General features: G+C 38.8%; 1 protein-coding gene across 3 annotated transcripts; it reads right to left on the bottom strand.

The window, feature by feature from the left end:
- Positions 1-5,456: 5,456 nt before the first annotated feature.
- LOC137282599 (monocarboxylate transporter 5-like) lies at positions 5,457-17,966 on the bottom strand. Of its 3 annotated transcripts, none has more exons than XM_067814373.1 (7): positions 17,741-17,966; positions 14,497-14,700; positions 12,276-12,596; positions 10,839-10,982; positions 7,338-8,336; positions 7,052-7,102; positions 5,457-6,347 (listed from the first exon to the last, which is right to left on the bottom strand). In XM_067814373.1, the coding sequence occupies exons 3-7, from the start codon at positions 12,556-12,558 to the stop codon at positions 6,283-6,285; spliced, it is 1,542 nt and encodes a 513-aa protein (XP_067670474.1). In that variant the 5' UTR covers positions 12,559-12,596; positions 14,497-14,700; positions 17,741-17,966; the 3' UTR covers positions 5,457-6,282. The 3 variants fall into 3 exon arrangements, with proteins under 3 accessions (XP_067670474.1, XP_067670475.1, XP_067670473.1); XM_067814374.1 differs by having other exon boundaries at positions 17,690-17,749; XM_067814372.1 differs by lacking the exon at positions 17,741-17,966 and adding an exon at positions 17,386-17,527.
- Between the last annotated feature and the right edge of the window lie 2,478 nt (positions 17,967-20,444).

Genomic DNA, 20,444 nt, shown 5'->3' with positions numbered 1-20,444 from the left:
ATCTTTGATATAATTCTATTTCTACATTGCATAACTGACAAATTCGTTGCGATTTTGCAATGGACACCTTTCTTCCCTTATTTTCGACAAGGTCTACTAAACCTAGTCGATATTTAATAAAGTGGTTCCTTAAAGTTTCCGTCGTGAGTATTGATAAATAAATTTCTGGTTGGGGTAAAGTCTTCAAAGTTCTGTAATAAGCATAACGTGGGCTATCTTCTAAAGTTGGATGCCATTCCTGGTAAAACATATTTGCAGACCGCGTTCTAAATTCCTTAAGAAACATGTCTACACTTCCAACTGACTGCCATAACTATATGAAACCATAACCATGGGAAAATAGAAGATTCCTTACCCATGTAATTTTCCCCATGTTATCTAAATGTAAAAGCATATTGTATGTTATTTTAGGAAGACGCTGTTCGTGCAGATGAAGAAGTTTGAACCAGTATTTTAAACATCTAATTGGGGAATTAATATATATGGGGTATCTACCACATTCACCATATACCATACAATTTGGCGTAGAACACCCAAAACTACGAAATGTTTTACATGCAAATAGATGGACCTTCTCCAAACATTCATACCGCTGGAGTCCCCATACCTATGAGTCAACGTATAATAAAATTGGTTGTATCTGGGTATCAAAGAGTTTAAAGAATATTTTAGGTGGCATGGGTCCAACATTATGAACAGTTGAAAGTACACTCATTAGAGCTTTCTTTGCACGCAATGATAAATCCTTAGTACATTTGTTGAGGTTCATAGTATGTGAAAACCAGATTCCTAAATATGAATAATGATCCACATGATGAACATTGACCAGCGTACCATTAAATACCCATTTTTCTTTCAACGCTATTGGACCACCTTTCCTAAAGATCACAGTTTTAGTTTTATCTAGATTCACAGATAATTTCCATTCATTTGTGTATGCATTTAGAATTTTCAGTTGCCTTTGGAGACCAGCCACAGTATCTGACACTAAAATAACATCGTCTGCAAACGGTAACATCAAAACTTCTATTAGATCTGGAAACATTTGGATGCCATGTTTACCATTTGAAGCTATTTCAAGATATAAACTCATTAATGAAAAGCGAAAATAAGATTGGACTCTGAAGATTGGAATACAGCCCTGTCTTAAATCCAAAGGGCAATCAAAGAGATCTGTCACACCTACCCTGCGACGAACACATGATCTCACATTACAGTATATTGCTTTTATGATAGCAAATATTTTCCCATGTAGGCCAGCTTTCCATAACTTAGGGCGGTCAACTGAATCAAAAGCTTTTTTTGAAATCTACAAATGCTACAAACAATTTATGTTTTCGACGTGACAACGTCTTTTGAATAAGTGAATAAAGAGTAAATATATGATCTGAGGTACAATAATTCTTCCTAAAGCCAACTTGAAATTCAGGAATTTTATCACGCATGTTTACCCATTTAGAAATCCTATTATTTAGTATTGATGTAAACACTTTTCCTAGTATGCTCATCAGTGAAATACCCCTGTAGCTATCTGGGTCATTACGGTCACCTTTTTTATGCAGGGGAATTATTATGGAACATGACCAACAGTTGGGGAAAACACCCTTTTCAAATAACTTCTTAAAGCATTTGCATGGGAAAGGCATAACTGCAAATCTGGAACACTTTAACATTTCAATAATTATATCATCTGGGCCTGCTGCTTCCCCCTTTTTAGGTGATCTATTGCATCAGATATTTTGCTTTCAACAATAGGCGAATCTACAACAAGTTCATCACCATCAGTATAGCATTCAGTCGAATCAATTTGCATGTCATCAATTTCTGTGTCTAATATTGTTTCATTTGAGAAAACCTTCTTAAAATGACTAAACCACTGTGTTTTGGATATGTTGTCTTTAGCATGGACTCCATATTTCAGGGATCATATTTCTTTCCAGAATGATGACGCGATGCTCATAGAAGTTACCAGTTTGTCTTGTTTACGCCTACTTAAGTCGACTTTCAATTTCCGACAAGAATTCTTATATTTGTTTCTACTTTCACAAAATGTCTTCCGGTCAAGACTAGTACGAGTTACCCTAAACCTTGCGGGTGTTTCGTCTTGCAGTCCGACGTTCAGCATTAAGAGGGGAGATTCTCAATGTTACATTTTAGTTCTTTTCTCATACAAGATGATGAATCCAGTATTAATTTAACGAAATCATCAACTGCCTCTTCAGTATTATTATCAAGTTTACAGAAGAGTAGTTGTGTAGTAGACATGATTCCTTCTTGCAGTTCACTCAAATAAATGTCAGATAATTTGTCATTCCATATCCATTTCTGCATAGTGACTCCCTTAGGTGTTAACTTACTGTTTCTTCGATACATATTTGGGAATCTACAAGTCAATTCTAGAGGTAAGTGATCAGATTCCAGACGATCGCCAATATTTAACATGTTAATATAGTCGAAGAAGTCAGGAGAACATATGAAGTAATCATTAACGCTAGCTCCGTGATTACCACAATAGGTAAATTCTCCCAGCTTATCTCCATAAACTCTCCCGTTGACAATAAACAATTGGAATGTATACAACATATCTAAAAACAATTGGTCAAATTTGTTAATAATGGTATCATGAGATTTCCGATCACCAAGTGATATGCTTTCATCATCAGGAAATACACAGCTACTATGAGTATCATCGTTCTGTAAATCGGCTAAAGGATTATTCAATTCACCTGTACGAGCATTCAAATCTCCACATGTCCCAGTCATAGAATCTCTAAACTTCGACTGATTATCTAACAAAAACTCTTCTATCTGTGCAACCCTACAGTCTGAGCTCACGTGGTTACATTACGGCGAGACAGCTGGTGGTATGTACGTACATATCAAGTTGACACTTTTATTGGTTTTAAGTAACACTTTTGATATGTTCAAGCACAGGAGGTTGTGAACCTCTGATTCAATCATCGTACAGAATCTACTTACTGAATGATGGACACACACACACCACAGGACAGCCTGCCGTAGTCAGATATCTTTATTACGGGGCTATAATACGTGTCATATTCACCTAACCACTCTTTGATAAAACCGCTGTCGACAAACGTTTCCACAAGAGATATTATTTGGAATTGCTTTAAGTACGAAATAAAATCACTGTCAAGAATTTAGTTTCGTAATCGGTTAATGCTCCAACAAAGGAAAGCAAATGTTTCGTCGGGGCAGTCAACATTTAATGTAGCACCGGTGTCAGCCTTGATCGTTCCTTGTATTTAATATCCGGGCCTCGGCCAGTTCCCTAGCTTACCGACACATTTGCGCCTGATTTTCCAAGCGAACATTTTGGTAATGATCGCCGGTCTCCTGGCTTTTTAGTTCCCGCAAAGCGCCCGCAACTGTTGACGTTGACGTGACGTAAGATCGCTAGAAATTCCAAGACCCCCTTCCTTGAATATGGGTCTCGCTTTCAAGACACGAACTTTGTCGTCAGACATATGTAACACAGCAATCATTGGGCGTGGTCGTTTCGCATTTTCGCGTTTAACGCCAAGTCTATGAGCCCGTATGATATCCACAGACTGCCACGTGTTATATTTAGCATGTGTATTAAGGACGGATATCATTGTGTTTTTGCACGTCATTGATTTGTCATCACCTGCAACTTCAGGGATTCCATGGATGTTGTTGCGTCTGCTATATGACTTAAGTCTGTCCAGTTCATCATCAACTCTTGACATGTGATCAAACAGAGCATCGACTTTGCCTGAGAGTGCGTCGATGTCCTCATACATTATATCATGATTTTGTTTCATTGTGTTTGGATAACCGTGGAGTTCTGTAACAAAACATTTTAGTTTCTCACACTTAGAATTGATATTGTACACATCGTTCTTTAGCTCTGAAATTTGAGTGATTAAGTCTGCTTTAGCGCTGCGTATTTCAGCTTTCATGTTGCTCGGGGCTCGCACCTTGTGCTTTATATATGAGCATTTCTCTTCATCGTTGGTGATTGGGAGGTTTCAAATCGCAAAAGAGAAAGAAAAAACCCATCTAAACGGTATGTAACTAACTGGGACTGGACCACACGAACTGAAAAACGCTTGCATCAGCGCCCAAAGAACAGTCAGAAATTTAACATGTGGTGTGGCATATCTGTGTTAGAGGCAACGCCCCTCTGTGTATTTAAAGGAATATGAGCAGTGAGCGATACACAGATATTCACGAGGGACATTTATTTCCATCTGCTCACTTGTTCGATGGAAAGTTTGTATTTCCAGCACGACAACGACCCAGTCCACCCTTCAAAGCATTCACAGACCTGGTTTCAGACCCAAAATATAACATTATTATATTGACCAAGCGATAGACCTGACCTAAATCACAAAGAAAATGTTTGGGGAAAGTGTCAGTTAGAAAAATCTGCCAAATATTACTGAAATGGAAAAAGGAGTTGTCGGATATTGGGACAGCATGGACCACGACTTTCTATGATTAGTAGTATGCCCCTCCGCATTGTAGCATGCATTGCTGCCCATGATGACTGTTCATACGCACTATTAACATTGTCGTTGTCGCGTAATAGACCTTCAAATCTGGCTATGGTTCCAGGTAAGTAGCTTGACGTATTCTCATCAGCCAGGAATTCCACAGGCTCAGTATTTACATTATAACGTCTCATTCCAACTGAAGAAATATATCCGAACAAGCATCGTCGGTGGAGCAGAATAAGACCCAGACAAGTTAAGGGGGTAAGCTGACATGGAATGGCCAGGTAAAAATTCTGGAGCGCTATCGGCATACATACCAACAATAGAAGACATAGTGATACCTTCAACTCATCAAACAGAGGCAGCTGTCCTTCGGGTATGAGAACATAGTCAAGCACGGATCGTCTGTTTTGACTGATACACGTGAAGTCGTTATTTATACAATTTCTTCCATTCAGCATTCAAAAGTTGACGTCTACCAGGAAATCTGTCAGATATCTTCAATATGGTACTCACCGTAGTGGACTATATTACGTATTGGCAGGGAGTCTACACCATCAACACAATCAGAGTTGTCTCCCTTTCTAGCGTTACTGTCCCGCACACTTGAACAATACCTTGGGTCCGGTTGCAATACACTTGATGCAAAAGACTCTCAAAGAATTCCTCTGGGTCTCTGACATGGGACCAAACGGGGTAAGGTAACAGACTGCTAAAACCACTTTAAAATCTATTGATAGGTGAGAAAATCTACACCATAAAACATCATCAGAAGCATGATCAACGATGAAAATGTACAAGTAGTGCCAATTTCCAAAGAGGACTTAGTTGTGAACATGCTGATTGGGTGCTAACTGTTTAGTTGATTGGTTAACTCATTCGTCGACCGACGTTACGCATTTACTTTCCTCTCTTCTCCTGACCATAAGGGCAATTGAGGTCCATGCAGTAAGTAAGAAGTTGTCACTCATAAAGTGGTATGCTTCGTAGTTTATTTACCACAACAGCGACCTAGCAACAGAATTTGAGATAGTTTACATATGATCAGCTTAAATGTTGTTATATTGCTAATTATAAGTGTCAAACTTACATTAGCTTCTGTCAATGGGTTCAGTCACATTAGGTTATACATAGATCGGAATGAGTGACACTGCAGTAAGTCATGTAACTAATTCTTCGGGCGGGTTTTTCAGGGGACACGTGTAAATGATGGCGTGAATTCTATAACATTTGTCTTTATTCGTTCATGTAAGAGAATCCAAACATTAACATACCATGCCATATATATTTTATGAAAGGGAAAATATCGTCTATATATTGAATCAGTTTCGATTCAGATAGGCCCGTTACACATTAACTTCAGTGTCAAAGATGCGTCTTGCTTTTAGTGTATTATAATTCGGAAATTATTTACAGTTTCACTTACTACGTTTTTCATCAGATGTTTTCATCAGATATGCCTCGCTATGTTCATGGCACCAACATTTAGTTGTGTACAACGTTACAATCATACATTGTAATTTGATAACAATCATTTGACCAAGTAGTTGCAAGAAGAAGACATGGTCATCAGTATCTCCCGCTACAGTGCTGTGTTCCTATTTGGTACCATCCACCAGGACATTCATGTCCTGAAATCACACACTAAATCTGGTTTCCCTTTCTGTATCAGTTCTTGAGAAGATTTGTCCCCATCATTTCGGACGGTCAGAGACAAAACCAAAATCTTTTTCCCACTTCGTTGAGGGAGATACACAAAACATTATAGATATTCATACAAAGTTAACATTAAAATATCAACTTATGCTGGCTTCTTGGACAAGGGAATACACAAGGCGAAGAAGGCACTGATGATGAAGCAGGCACCTGTAACAAAACAATGAACAAGTATACACAGAGTTGAAAAGATACGTCTTGTGTCCTCCTCTGTGACATTGCTTATATACTGCTGAAACGGCGTAAAGCTGTAATCCCTTACTATGAAATATGTAGACAACAATGAAACTGATGTTGGCAAAACATTTTGTACTGAAACAAGTAGAACGCATGCACATTAAGTATATACTTACAAACAATAACATCTGATGCTTACAATGAAAACGTGTTGTTTCTTTAAAAAATGTACGATTGTGGTTTCCTCATAATCTAATTACTTATCTTTACGAGAGATTAAATCTAACCGCTTTCTTTGCCAATTGTTTGTTCAGCACTCTTGAACATGGAAAACAAAGCATACAACGACATGGATGACATCTTGATTGTTGCACAGAGCAGCCTTTCGATGTCTGTTCTTACAATGTTATCCAACTAAAAGTGATAATGGTGTGTTATTCTACATCGAAACGTCTTTTCAATGTCATTCAAGCTGGCATCCATCAAACTGTATGCTTCATTAACGGTTTGTCATGCTGACAAACAAATGGGGCAGGAATGTTTATGTCTGAACAAAATACATACTGCACACATACTCTCTTACTTGCCCAAACATTATTGACGGGTTGCATAAAACAAAGTTTACTTGTTTCCTTTAACTAGTACGATATTTAATAACGGTGATCACAGTTACCTACCTGCAAAAAGAAACGTAAAGTCATACACTCCGGTACTTTCATAAATAAGACCTGAAACACAAAGTGGTGGGTCTTCATGTGGCTCAATTTGATGATAAAATAGTTTAAAAAGCTTTTGTAGTATACACCAAAATGCATATTTGAGCATGTATGCACGTTTCATGATTGGTTCATACATTCACGCACCGGTTAGATGGCGGGTTACACATTAACACATTTATTAAAGCATCATCGTATCAATCAATCACACATTCATCGGGAAAATATACGATCAAAGTTAACCTACTTGCAATAGGTGGTCCAACCATGTTTCCGATTCCCATGCAGAAGGAACATACACCATAGCCAATGGCCAATTTGGAACGGCTTATCAGCTCAATGCATATTGGACTAACCAATGTAAAAGATCCCTGACCGTATGCACCATACAGGACACTGAAAATCATCTGGAGACTGTACGTATGTGAGAGCACAGGGAGTAACAGGAGGGACACCCCTGACATTCCTTGTAGTCCCACATGAAGGATAATGCTTCCTATAGCTGGATCAGAAGCGGCAAAACCAGTCAACAGTCCAGAAAACATCGCAGGAACACCCATGACAGTGAACAAATTTGCAGACTGTGCAGGTGTACTGCCTTTCAATTCAGCATAATATGGTAAATGAACCATGCAGGCTGCATCCCCAAGAGCCCAGAAAATGAGACTGAGCAGATAAAAGAAAAATCCATTTGAGCAGAACACGTTTGCACACTGAGGTATGATCCTACTCCGTGAGTTTTCAGTTGCTAAATGCGAGTTGTCTTCAAGCAGAGATTCTGCCGTTTCATTACTGTTCCCAGGACTGTTTTCTGCAACACTCCGATGCGAATTAGCTGGAGAACAACGGTTCTCGTCATTCTGTTCAAACTTGTCGGTCGTGTCTTCAACAATCAGAGCGTTATATTGTGATTGCGTCTTCATTGTAGGGTCTCCTTGTGCTTCACAAATCTCCTCTGTGTCGTCCTGGTGGGCAAGATCTTTTGACATTGACTCCTCTTGCTTCAGTATAGACGATGGTCGAATTAGAGCTCCAGCTAAGCACACATTGAATGCAATAGCGCCCCAAATAAGCAACGTGCCGGATAAAGTGTACATTTCTAACAGCTGAATTGTTAATGGTCCGACTGCCAGCAGTGCTAGTGCACTTCCAGTCACGCAGATACCGTATGCTACTGGGAGTCTTTTCTTGAAGTAGTTGCTGGGTGCCACGCCACTGACATTAGTAGCCAGACCACAACCTAAGCCTGTGGATATAGGTACACAGGTTCACAGGTTGTGGATGCATACACCAATGAGATATTACATTTAATACAGAATAACCAACGAGTTTTGGTATTACGGAAAATGCCTCACGAATGTATTGTTTCAGTACAACGCTTCTTTAGCAATTTAGACAGGTCTAGCCATAAATTAAAATCACACTTATTCTACGATTAATATATGGTGAGTTTAGGACTTGCGTATCCTCTCAATATGGACAATAATTTTACAGTACTTTCACCCCTCTTGAGGATACAACAAATAACTCGTTACTAATTCAAACTTCCAATCATAAATTATTTATCTATTTACAAACCATTAGCATATATGGTGTTTTCGTTTTCAAAATGCAATAACTAAATGATAACTGATATTATGAAATAAATCTTTCATTGTTCGTGATTTTAAATAGTTATCGATTGTGATTGAATATTCAACAGAGTCAACGAGCAAGACATGATCCTGATTTTCTCATCACAAGAGACGTAAGACGGATGATCCTCACCTTTCAGTAAAAGGTGTGTGATAACCTCTCCAAATCAGGGCCACTTTCATAAAGCTCTCGTAAGCCTGAGATCTCGTAACTTTTCTCGTAGCATTTGCATCTCCTATGTTACAGCATACCAGGTATAGCCAATGCAAGGTTCTATGCATTTAAATTATCTATGCCTACTTGGGTGTTCTACTGCTTCAGTATGGCTGGGTAACCAACTAAAGACGAGTAGTCACATAATTGTATAATTCAATGATTTCAATTACAAGTGGAAGAAATCACGAAAGGCAGTCTGCAAAAATGCTATATTGTTTATACTTAAGGTGTTTTACTATATTTAAGCGGCACTATGTATATGTGGCATTTTCTTCAGCTGAGAAAATTGAGCTGTGATCCACTTTCCATGTAAATAATGTTCTGGATCCAATGAGAGTGGCACAAGCAGCAGTGTCACCACCCTTGGATGCATCTGTAAAATGGATTTACCTTAATTCACACATAAAGGTCGCTGTCTGATTGGCTGAGCGCTCTTGTATTCTTTTCAGTGTACCCCATGTACAAGCGAGGTGCATTGCAATATACCCTGCTGCAAATAGCAACTCGGTACTTCGTGGTACTTACTTTTTCTTTTATCTCGACTAACATTAACTAACGCATGATGCACGGACATTACGGATGTTTTGCGAATGCAAATCGATGTTTTTCTTGTGTCGTCTGCAAAATCTAGCTATGGCTACGAAACATTTGACTCTCTTTCCAATAAACAAATTTTGACAAAACGTTCAAATGTTGTCCCTGTGAATATTAAGAAGGGAAATTACATCGCGGTGACTTTACTAAGACAATACCTATTGGGAAAACCAGCAAGATGCACGATTCGAATCGTTTGATTCACACAAGTTGGTTGAAGCGTATGGTTCAATACCCATGCTTTAAGGAGTTCAAAATTAACATCGAGGTGTTCCTCAAGATAAATAAGTTGTTCACTGGTTCCTCGGGGAAATCACGGGTTCAGGTACTCTCGATGTTTGTTCATGTTCCCCTCTTGACCACTGAACAACTCATAATGTATGCATTATATTTACTTTCTGACCGATTGAATTAGTGTTGATTGTAATTCATTAGTTTCTGAGTTGTCAAATGTTGCTAGTGTCTGGCCTTACCAATTGCCAAGGAGAAGAAAGAAGAATGGAAGGAGGTATATTTTCTTGTTCGGTAACAGCATCAAACATATTATTATTATTACAGGTACTATTAGTTTAGCACACGGAGAGCACACCCTTATTTCCATGTTATAGCTTGCATCGAAACGGTAAATATGAAGGTGCAATTTTTGTACACATTCCATCATGTAAGGTAATCTTTCTCAGAAGAATTTACCAGTTGTCAAAGAGTAAACATTTCGGAAAAAGCGGTTACTGAATGCTTAGCAATGTAATGTTAATCGGCTGTAAGTTCATAAAACGAACGCCCCAAACAATTTTATTCTGAGGCGAGAGTGAATCTTAGAGTGCTGCAGAACACCTATTTGTACAAATTTGTGTGTAGAAACTGCCCATTTGATTGCGTTTATGACATGTCCTCATTTGCATCTGTGTCTCAACAGGCTTACCCCTTTGTCCGGTCGTATCAGACGTACCCATTTGGATGTGTGTGTGTGTGTGTGTGTGTGAGGTGGACACATTTGGAGTTGCATTTGCAAAACCGAAAGGTCCTCGATTAACAACGCATGGGTTAGATAAATGCAAATCGGATTTTTGAACCAATAGGAATTATTTAAGTACTAATTCAAATTCTTATAGAAAATATCTGATCAAACTAGTGCCTCGTGTATAACACATGACCCCATGTGTGTGTATCTGAGTTTCAGATATCTTAACTCGTTGATGTCGTCAGAATCTACCATACAAATTTGAAGATTATTGATCCAAGATGAATTTCTGTCACTTTTCATTTTGGTTTTAAGTTTGCACAACAGGCATGTTGATCTTACCTGTTATGACTCCGAAAGTAAGTATCAAACCAGTGACAGTCCTACAAAAAGATGCAGCAGTCAGTCCAAGAAACATCAGTATACCACCCAGAATCCCTGTCCATCGGTTTCCAATTTTGTCTTGAATAATTCCTGCCAATGGTCCTGAAAGAGTCATTTATTTATTTATTTATTTGTTGGTTTCCGGATTAATAGCAAAATACAAAGGAAAGACTTGACACGTTTGCTCTCGAAAGCATTGAATAAATTTTCTATTTTGATCTCATCGAGGAAGATGTGCCAATATTGGTGTCCGAATTTCATTTCCAACTTTGAAGGAACCATGTATTTCTTTCATCATACTGGATCCATGACAAACTTTAATAACTACGCTGCACATAATGTTTGTTTGGTTTTTTTTCCTTACTGTAATGGACTTCAAGATGGGATTATTTCGTGGTTTGGCATCAAACGACGGGGACCAATGTTTCGAAATAGGCATGATTAGTCATTTATGTGTTACATGAGATACCGAACATGTGCCCCTTAAAACTACACAATGACCTTGAGTTACGTGTGGCAACGACTGACGTTGTTTATGAACCACACAGATTTGCATGGACAAGTCATTGCCGATCGCTTAATTGCCCAACCTACCTAAAGTACATCTACATGTTCAATACATAGTTCCTATTCTATCTTTATATACTCTTTAAAAAGAAACGTCACATGACGTTTTGGAGTGTACTTACTATGCACCTATAACTGGTTCAAAAATAACAGCATTGGTCACATACTGTAAAATCATCACTTTACTAATTTCCAAAACATGATTGACACACTAGGAAGTGTTTGATAAAACCAAAGAGTGCTATCAAAGCCATTTGGTCAGAGTGAAATGTGAGTATCTGGTGTGATCATCTTGAGAATTGACATGAAGAAAGGAAACAGTACCAATACTGTCTCCCGGAATGCTTGGTGTCGTGCTGTGTGCAGTTCTTATTGTGTCTGAGGTGATGGATTATGTTGAGGCAAGCGTCGATCACGAGTTTGATTTAGATGTTCAATGGGGGACAAATCGGGCGATCGAGTACGCCAAGGTAACACCTGAACATTGTTTTGCTGGAGGAAGTCCTGTCAAACACGTGCAACGTCATCAAGAACATTGTCATTTTCCAACGATCAACGGTTGACTTTGATGGTCTTCAACATCAAAGGGTCTGGCTTCCCATAACCAACTGCGCACTGTCTGGTCGGAGATTCGGCGCAGTACATGGATTTAGATTGTGGGTGATGGGACCGTGGTGTTTGAACAAAGATGTCTCAACTTTACGTGTCGATCTCAGGCCGAGGTGCTCTAGGTCGACCTGACCTGGATCTGAGAAACCTGAGGTCCCCCTGCTCTGTTCATCTGACAGCTAAAACGTATGGTTGCAAACCTGGAGCAAGCACACTTACCGCACATTGTGAACGTTCCAAGCAGTGTTGATCCTACCCACGACACTTTGACCAAGTCGTCATCAACTTCTTCCAGAATGGCCGGTGTAATGACTCCAACTGAAGTGTTTATACATCCACCGATCACCTCAATAGCAAAGCAAGCAACACAAACCACCCATGCATACCCACCATCAATGTCCTTTCTTTGACTGTTCATGGTTTTATTTTCAGACTGACATCCAGTGTTTTGTCCCTTATTCTTGAATGTGTCTTCTTCCTCAACCGCGAGGACGGTTTGCATCTACTCTGTATAGTATCTCTGGCATGTCAAGGAGGTTCCTGAAAAATAAGCTGTATGCATTCCTCAAATATTAAAGGGATACGACACGTTTAGAGTAGTGTTGATTATTGTGTGTTTTTAAACATTCATTTGGTGATTTGCATTTAGATTTGGACGTTTGAAAATGTTCATATCTTCAGGCATAAATAGCCCTGCCCTGCCATTAACGTGGAAAATCTGTTATACATCTAAACTTATTGAAAGTGTTGACATTATTGACCTTAAATACTTCGCACTGTACTTTATAACGTACAACAGACTTCACTGTATGGTAGCTAATGTCGAGCTTTTATGTCAGTAGTTTCACCGTTGTATGTTTAGCATGACGCCATGGACACTGATACTCGTGGTTCAGAAAAACAAGATTGGGATCAAAACAATTATGAGAACTTGAAGACCTTGAAGTGAAGACTATGCTCATTCAAGTTTCCCCAAGAGACCAAACTCCACAATGAAGCCTACTTCATATGGCGAATCACATGTATAGTGAACTGGGCGCTGGGTTTTGATGTCAGTTTACAAAATACATACACGCTTACAATACCAAATATTAAAGTCGGTTTACGTCTATTTTGTACATTCCAGATCTCCGGAGATGTTTTGTGTGACTGACAGATGATTCCAATACCATTTCACCATGTATAAATAGTCATTTTCAAACCCTACGTGTCCTTTTATTTCCTATTAACATAAATTGATCATACGAAATGCATTCATTGCTTTCAATTTAAACCTCATTACGGAAGGACATATATTTCTTTTCTTGAGCGTACATTTCAAGCACTTAGCACTTACGGACACTGTTGCACATGCATAGGAACCAAATATTCAACACCTTATTCCAAACATGAGGCAACAAAAGCAAATCGACTGTTTTACACAGTGTTTAATTTTACATGTTTATGTGTATAGACTTCACCAGTTTCACCCCATATTCCACATATGAGTGAGTGAGTTTATGCTGCTTTCAGCAATATTTCAGCAACATCACAAGAAATGCGACACAAGAAATGCGCTTCACACATTGTACCCATGTGGGGAATCGAACCCGGATCTTCAGGGTGATGAACGACCTCCTTAACCACAAGGCTACCCATCGCAACTCCAAACAGGATGCACCATCTAAAAGTACTATTATGTCCAGTGTGCGATGCAACATTTCTACCAATAAGCATCAGTGAATTAACAAGCATTCTTCCAAGTTGTATTTATCACCAGTTAAGCTGTGTCACATCAGGTTTATACCGGGAATGATCTTCACACCTTGTATGGTGTTCGTGCATAACTATAAAACCCGTGAAGGTCAGGATTCCAGTTTCAGCAACGCAAGTGTGTACTAAGAGACCACAAAAGGGATTAGATAGTCAAGGTCTCTGAACTGGTTGTCAAATGTCATCTTATCCCAGTTGTGCTTCTGAAGTTGATCACCGAATTGTCTGGTCCTGATTTGATTATTTACAGACAGCCTCCCTAAAGCTGCTGATTGTGGCATTAAACAACAAGCAACCAACAAATATACAGGCAAATCAGTCATTCACGTGTTTATATCATGCCAACACGAATGGTAATATGTATCTGAAACCAACGTGTTTACATCTGTACGGATGCAGGTTATGGTGGTCTGATACGTGTGTATGATAAACGGAACTAAAATGTATCTGATCATTGATTGATAGACACTTCTTTGAACAATCAAGCTGTCACTTATATCTCATTTTACTACTAGTTTACGAACCAGATGGCTCGAGACGAGGGTGATCTCATTTTCTCCGAGAAACTTCTTATTGCTGTGCCTTGCACTTTGAACATGCACTATGCATGAATGTACATTACATACAACAGGACTATTGTTGTAATCTTTAAACATGAAGTGAAGTGTATTGTGGTGGACAAACTTACCCCTCCTGTCCTTGTCGACTGTGGTGCAGGGACGTATCATATCACCGCTAAAGAGCAGCCTGTTGATATATACCTTGGTTAGTCCACTGCTGGGTTAGATTAGATGTGCGCATGACAGCGTTCCCCACTGCAAATTACTCATCCTTTGCTCCAATTGTGCAAGCTGTGTAGTTCAGAGGGAATATGATCCACTTAACTGATTTCCTGTCAATTTAAAGAAAGGTAAAGAATGTACCGTGAATAATCATGCCGTCATTTTATCTAGATGCTCAGCTCGAATTTTGTTGACCTTTTTCCACAATTGTATGGAATCCAGCTACATTGCCGTTATAATAGGATTGACATACGCTCAGTCAATCTCATCTCTGTAATAAGTCGTTGTGCTATTTCATTGCACATTTTGGAGCAAAATGTTTGTTCGTCCTTTCAGTCTTGAAAGATGAAAGTGGAAGTAGTAGTATTATATGTATCTTTTTATGCTATGAGTAAAAGCAAATGTGAAAATATTGCAAAGATGCCAAGTGTTCGCAAAGTCCTTTTGCACACGATGTTCAAAACATTTTAGCACATTTTATACGAACACAATTACTGAAATACATGGGAACCATACTTTTAATGGTTACATGTGGTGCGGTGTCCTAGTTCAGACGATCATTCTCTGTTAATCTTAACATGTTACCTGATAAACAAGATCACATCGATACTACTCAAGAAGACTTCACTACAGAGAAAGAAGTGCGTGCACACGCCAGCATGGCATCCATGTCCTTGTCACATACACCTTCTAAACACCTCAGCGTTGGCCAGTGTCATGTCAACGAACAGGTGCGATGTGCTCGGTGTACAAGTGTACGTCTGTTTAATGTGTTATCACATACTTGGATATCATGTGTGCAGCAACCTTAAGGTATACATATACCTTAAGGTTCCAGGTGATTCCAGGCTAACATGTATGTCAAGTAGCATGGTGACATAACTTGAGATCGGCAGTGTGCACTAGCAAGAGACTGGATGACATGCTCTAGGTTCATTTGAATGGCAAGTAGAGTATCGTGTTACTGTCGAAATTCATCAAACGTATGCTCAAACATCTGACTATCGACGCCACAGCCCATGTGGATGTATAGATAATTAGAAAAACAAACAAACACCACAGATGATCTTGCAAGGACATACTTCACACCAGACATCACGCTTGATTTTCACATACATGCTTCGGTTGCCAAACTCCATACAAGAAAGACCCTCCTCATACCTTAACTGCGTCAAAAGCCACAACTTACAATCCAGTGTCTACTTAGAACAGAGAAAAGAGGCTGACCAAGCTCTCACAAAGAAGCACAAATGATCTCTCACATAAAAACCTTAGTCTTCATTTTCCGGATCGTGTGTGTATACCCTCAATTTTGCAAATCAAGTCTGGTTGAGAGATGAGTTTCGTAAACGAATGTGGAACTAATGTCACAAACACAACATAATATGCTAGAACACATATCTACCATGATATAACGTCGCTTGGCGTTTGGATCAGAAGTCTGTTGTATGTGAACACATCATGCACAACCCCATTCACAAGATTGTTTGGGACAACACCAGGACATTAGTTGGGAATGCCAATGACTTCAAAAAACGGAAGCCCCGAGAAGCCATTGCAATCAAGCTGAACAAGCCCTCAATCAACAGAGACGGAGGTGTTTACTTACCCAGTGCATGGAACCACCTTATCCTCAGTGACTAATCTTTATCCAAACATCTTTACCTGCAACTCGTTAACCTAATCAACACAAGCCTGCACACCGATCAGTTGAAGCCTGTACATAAGTTAAAGCCTGTACATCAATCAGTCGAAGCCCGTACATCAATTAATCGAAGCCTGTACATCAATTAATAGAAACCTGTATATCTTGTTACTCATTGTTATCGGTCTACTGTTATGTGCATATATACTACAACCCTTTAGTTTTACCCTCACTTCACCTGAAGAAGAGACTAGGATCTGTCACGAAACGTTGTGACCTTGTATAATAAAGAAGTTCAACCATAAAGCATTTTTAGTTTGATTCCTCCAACTTCTAAATGCCTTTGAAACAACTGTCCGAGTCCAATGTTTTCATTTCCCTATATTTCATTCAACCTTGTTTAATGTGCCGTGTTTGTTTTACATAAGGGTCTTTTTTAACATGAATAGCTTATTAAAGCGATAAAGAAACGTTTTCCCAAAACTCTTTCCCGTTATACCTGTACATAAATCAACTTTGATAGCAGTATAATCTACCATGTTGACTTATTCCTTCCATCGGGTCTTCGTGCTTTCAGAAGAGCAAAAATTCCTCAGGAATATTGATAATAGCTTGAATGTAATAGGTTTTATTTTCCCGACGCTGTTCTACAAAACGGTGTGAATATTAATTTACTGTTTATGACAATATTCAAATAAAAAATGAACGGTCAACATCAGAGATATGACATCCCATTTGGGTACTTGAATGCGATAACACTTTATCACTGGTAAACTCCTTTCCACAAACAGTCTAGCATGGGGTAGTCTAGTGGTTAGAGCGTTTGCTCCAGTTCGATTCCCCACACGGGTAGTGATGCCCATTTCTGGTGTCCAAACTGGGATATTGCTGGGATATTGTTGGGATAGTGCTCGGATATTGCTGGAATAGTGCTGGGATATTGCTGGGATCGCAGTACTAATACATCTCAGTACAAGCCCTGTTTCTGGGTTATGTACAAGTGTACAATACACGGAGAACAGGAAAGATCTTTCACATACACACCTCAGTTCCCAAACCCCACATCAGACAACAACTACAAATTGACACAGACGTACCTCTGTTCCCATACCCCATACCAGACAACACGTAGGAATTGACACATACATACCTCAGTTCCCTTATTCCATACCAGACAAAGCCCAGCCGACACTAGATAGCAGGTACGATCTATGACATTATACCTTATTTGCCGTACACCGCACCAGACAGCAGATTGACCCATCGCACACATGTGTTATCTCTCACTGGTCATTATATGTAGGTCAAATACATTCGAGGTTACACACACAAACACACACACTATGCATACATCGAGAAAACCGTGAACACCCAAAGATGAATGTACAAATACCATGATATATGCGGGTATGATCTGAAAGCACATCTATTCAACGAATGTACACGATACTTACGATAGCAAATTAAAAGAAACATTCTATGGTTATAACGTTATTAGCACTCACAGTCAGAATGTTTACTACGTCGGTACGACCGCGTGCCCAGGCAGAACTTGTAATATGAGGCTGCTAGGTCACTTCAATGCACAGCAATAGCAGCAGTTAAAGGCGTGAGTATTCATGCAAATCAAGCCTTTTGAAACTTGCACTTGATGCACTTACTGCATAGTGTGAGTTAGTGTGCAGATTCCACACTGCACAAACAATTGTGTACTACGTTTGTCAATGCACTGACAGTACATTGCCACTCACATATAAGCATGGGTCTTGATAATGGCATTGTTATCAAGCATATGCATGACTCACTATGCACTAGGCCAGTAGAAATCGAACTGAAAATAAAATAACTTCGACATTTGAACGCAGTTTTCAACTCTATAAGCTGATGTTTGGAGCTCTGTCGTCTCCTCATTCGAAGTCGAAACATTATGATGTCCAGACGCGCCTTTTCCACAAATCATATATATATCTCCTTGAGGTGATGGTTCTCTGACTATTAACTTCTAACTACATTTTGCCATGTATATTGGGATTGTGATGAAACCTAACCTTTCTGGAAGAAACTTGAACAGTGGATTTCAAAACGTATCCAATCACTTAATTTGACCAAAACAAATGGTTTTGCTGTTTAGATGAGAACTCATTACTGAATCATATAATTTCATTTGCTAAGAGTTATATTTACAATTGCTCTCTAAAGAAAACAATTCCAAAAGTTGACAATTACTTAAGGTATACTGAACGTCATATTTACCACTGAAGCCAGAGGAAATAATACAGGGGAAGGCTTTCAGCCAAATTGTCTCCTTTTGTCCCTGGATTTAACCATGAATGACTATTTAACCAAAAGCTATTACTGATATTTACTATGCTTGATGTACTCTATCTCTAAGACCCGTGGAGGTCCCGGGGTAAAATAGGCTTTCAGCAACCCATGCTTGCCATAAAAGGCAACTATGCTCGTAAGAGGCGACTAACGTGATCGGGTAGTGAGGCTCGCTGACACATGTCATCGATTGCCAATTGTGCTGATCGATGCTCGTGTTGTTGATCACTGGATTGACTGGTCCAGACTCGATTATGTACAGACTGCTATATAGCTGGAATATTGCTGAGTGCGATGTAAAACTAAACGCACTCAGTCACTCTGTCTATTGAGCCCAAAAGCTGCTATGTACACATATTCCTCTATATGCATCTATGTACACATATTCGTCTATATGCATCTATGTACACATATTCCTCGACATGCATCTATGTACACATATTCCTCTACATACATCTATGTACACATATTCCTCTATATGCATCTATGCACACATATTCCTCTACATGCGTGTTAGTACACATATTCCTCTACATGCGTCTATGTACACATATTAATCCACATGCACCTATGTACACATATTTCTCTACACGCATCTATGTACACATATTTCTCTACATGCTTGTATTCATCGTGTTTTTGTAAAACAAGACAATAATCAATTGAAAAGTAAATATAATGCCTACAAATGCTTATTTACAGATGGGTCCAAGGACGGTACACTAGAAAAAAAATGGTGAATTACAAAAATTTACAAAAATTAAATGTCATATTTACAAACATTTACAACGATTGTAAAGGTGATATTTACAAGGCTTGTACATTTTTGTAAATTTAGGAAGGATGTTACTGCTATTTCGTTCAATTTTGAAATTTCTCAAGAATCCCCATGACTCTGTAAACTTACTAATTTATTATTTCTTTTGTTCTGTTAGAGTTCTTACTGTTGATATGCATAATGGATCTTGCTTGTGACATATTTATTCATGAAAACTGAAGGAATAAGCCATATTTTGTATAGTCCATTTGTGCTTTATATCAATGCAACTGCGTCTGATGCGTGAAAACATGAAAGTTGATGTGTACGGCGAGCATTGATCTATATACCAAATACTTGCAATTGTGCCTGTTAGGCCTTGTTAATTAATGAACCCTTACTGACATGACTTGCTCATCAGTGAACAAGGGATTAGGCCTTGTTATGTGTTGGGGCTTTGTTCAAGGCTGGGAGATACAGTAACAATCACCCCACAGTATTAATCCGTGTGATCTTTCAAAGGAGAAAAAAGGTTGTACCATACAACACCTGTGTTCTAATGCACTAAATACACAAGTATCAATAATACTTGCTATGAGATTATGAGAATAACCATTGATTCTATTTTCACATTGGTTTACCATTCACTTAATGCAAGTATAATCATATTGACTGTTTTCTTCAGAAATCGAGTCCAAGGGATGCAACAGGCAGACCTCCCCAGCCATAAGAAAGCAAAATATGAACAAGTATTAAAGAATGCACAACTACAATGCTACCGCGTTGTTTTTGATTGTTTATTTGATAATAATGTGAAACATATTTTCCGTAGATTTGTAAATGGAATGTTTTTGTAGGAAATTTAGTCTTCCTCTTTCTTGTTGTAATCTGTAAATAAACATCTAGTGTAAGCCTGACACTGTCTATTTGTTTTGGGATAATTTAATTCGCATGAAAGACGGTAGTATTATAAAAGTGAAACAAGTTCAGCATTATAGAATAACATTTCCATCAACAGTGCAGTACTGACCATGGAGCACTATCAAGCGAACATCAAATTTATTTCAATGTTAGGATATGCTACATTCCTTGTTCACGCGTAATAAACCAAATTCAGCACATTGCAA

The sequence above is a fragment of the Haliotis asinina genome, chromosome 4, assembly GCF_037392515.1.
Source record: "Haliotis asinina isolate JCU_RB_2024 chromosome 4, JCU_Hal_asi_v2, whole genome shotgun sequence".
NCBI classification, from domain to species: domain Eukaryota; kingdom Metazoa; phylum Mollusca; class Gastropoda; order Lepetellida; family Haliotidae; genus Haliotis; species Haliotis asinina.
The sequence above is the reverse complement of the archived record's forward strand: the minus strand, read 5'-3'. Positions and strand labels throughout refer to the sequence as shown.

Bases quoted from the DNA above. Each gene is read 5' to 3' on its own strand.
- LOC137282599 (XM_067814373.1), bottom strand. From the start codon at position 12,558: ATGCAAACCGTCCTCGCGGTTGAGGAAGAAGACACATTCAAGAATAAG. The intron at 10,983-12,275 runs GTAAGTGTGCTT...TGACTCTTTCAG, and splicing joins TGGAACGTTCACAATGTGCG to GACCATTGGCAGGAATTATT. The intron at 6,348-7,051 runs GTAGGTAACTGT...GTTTTGTTACAG, and splicing joins CTTTACGTTTCTTTTTGCAG to GTGCCTGCTTCATCATCAGT.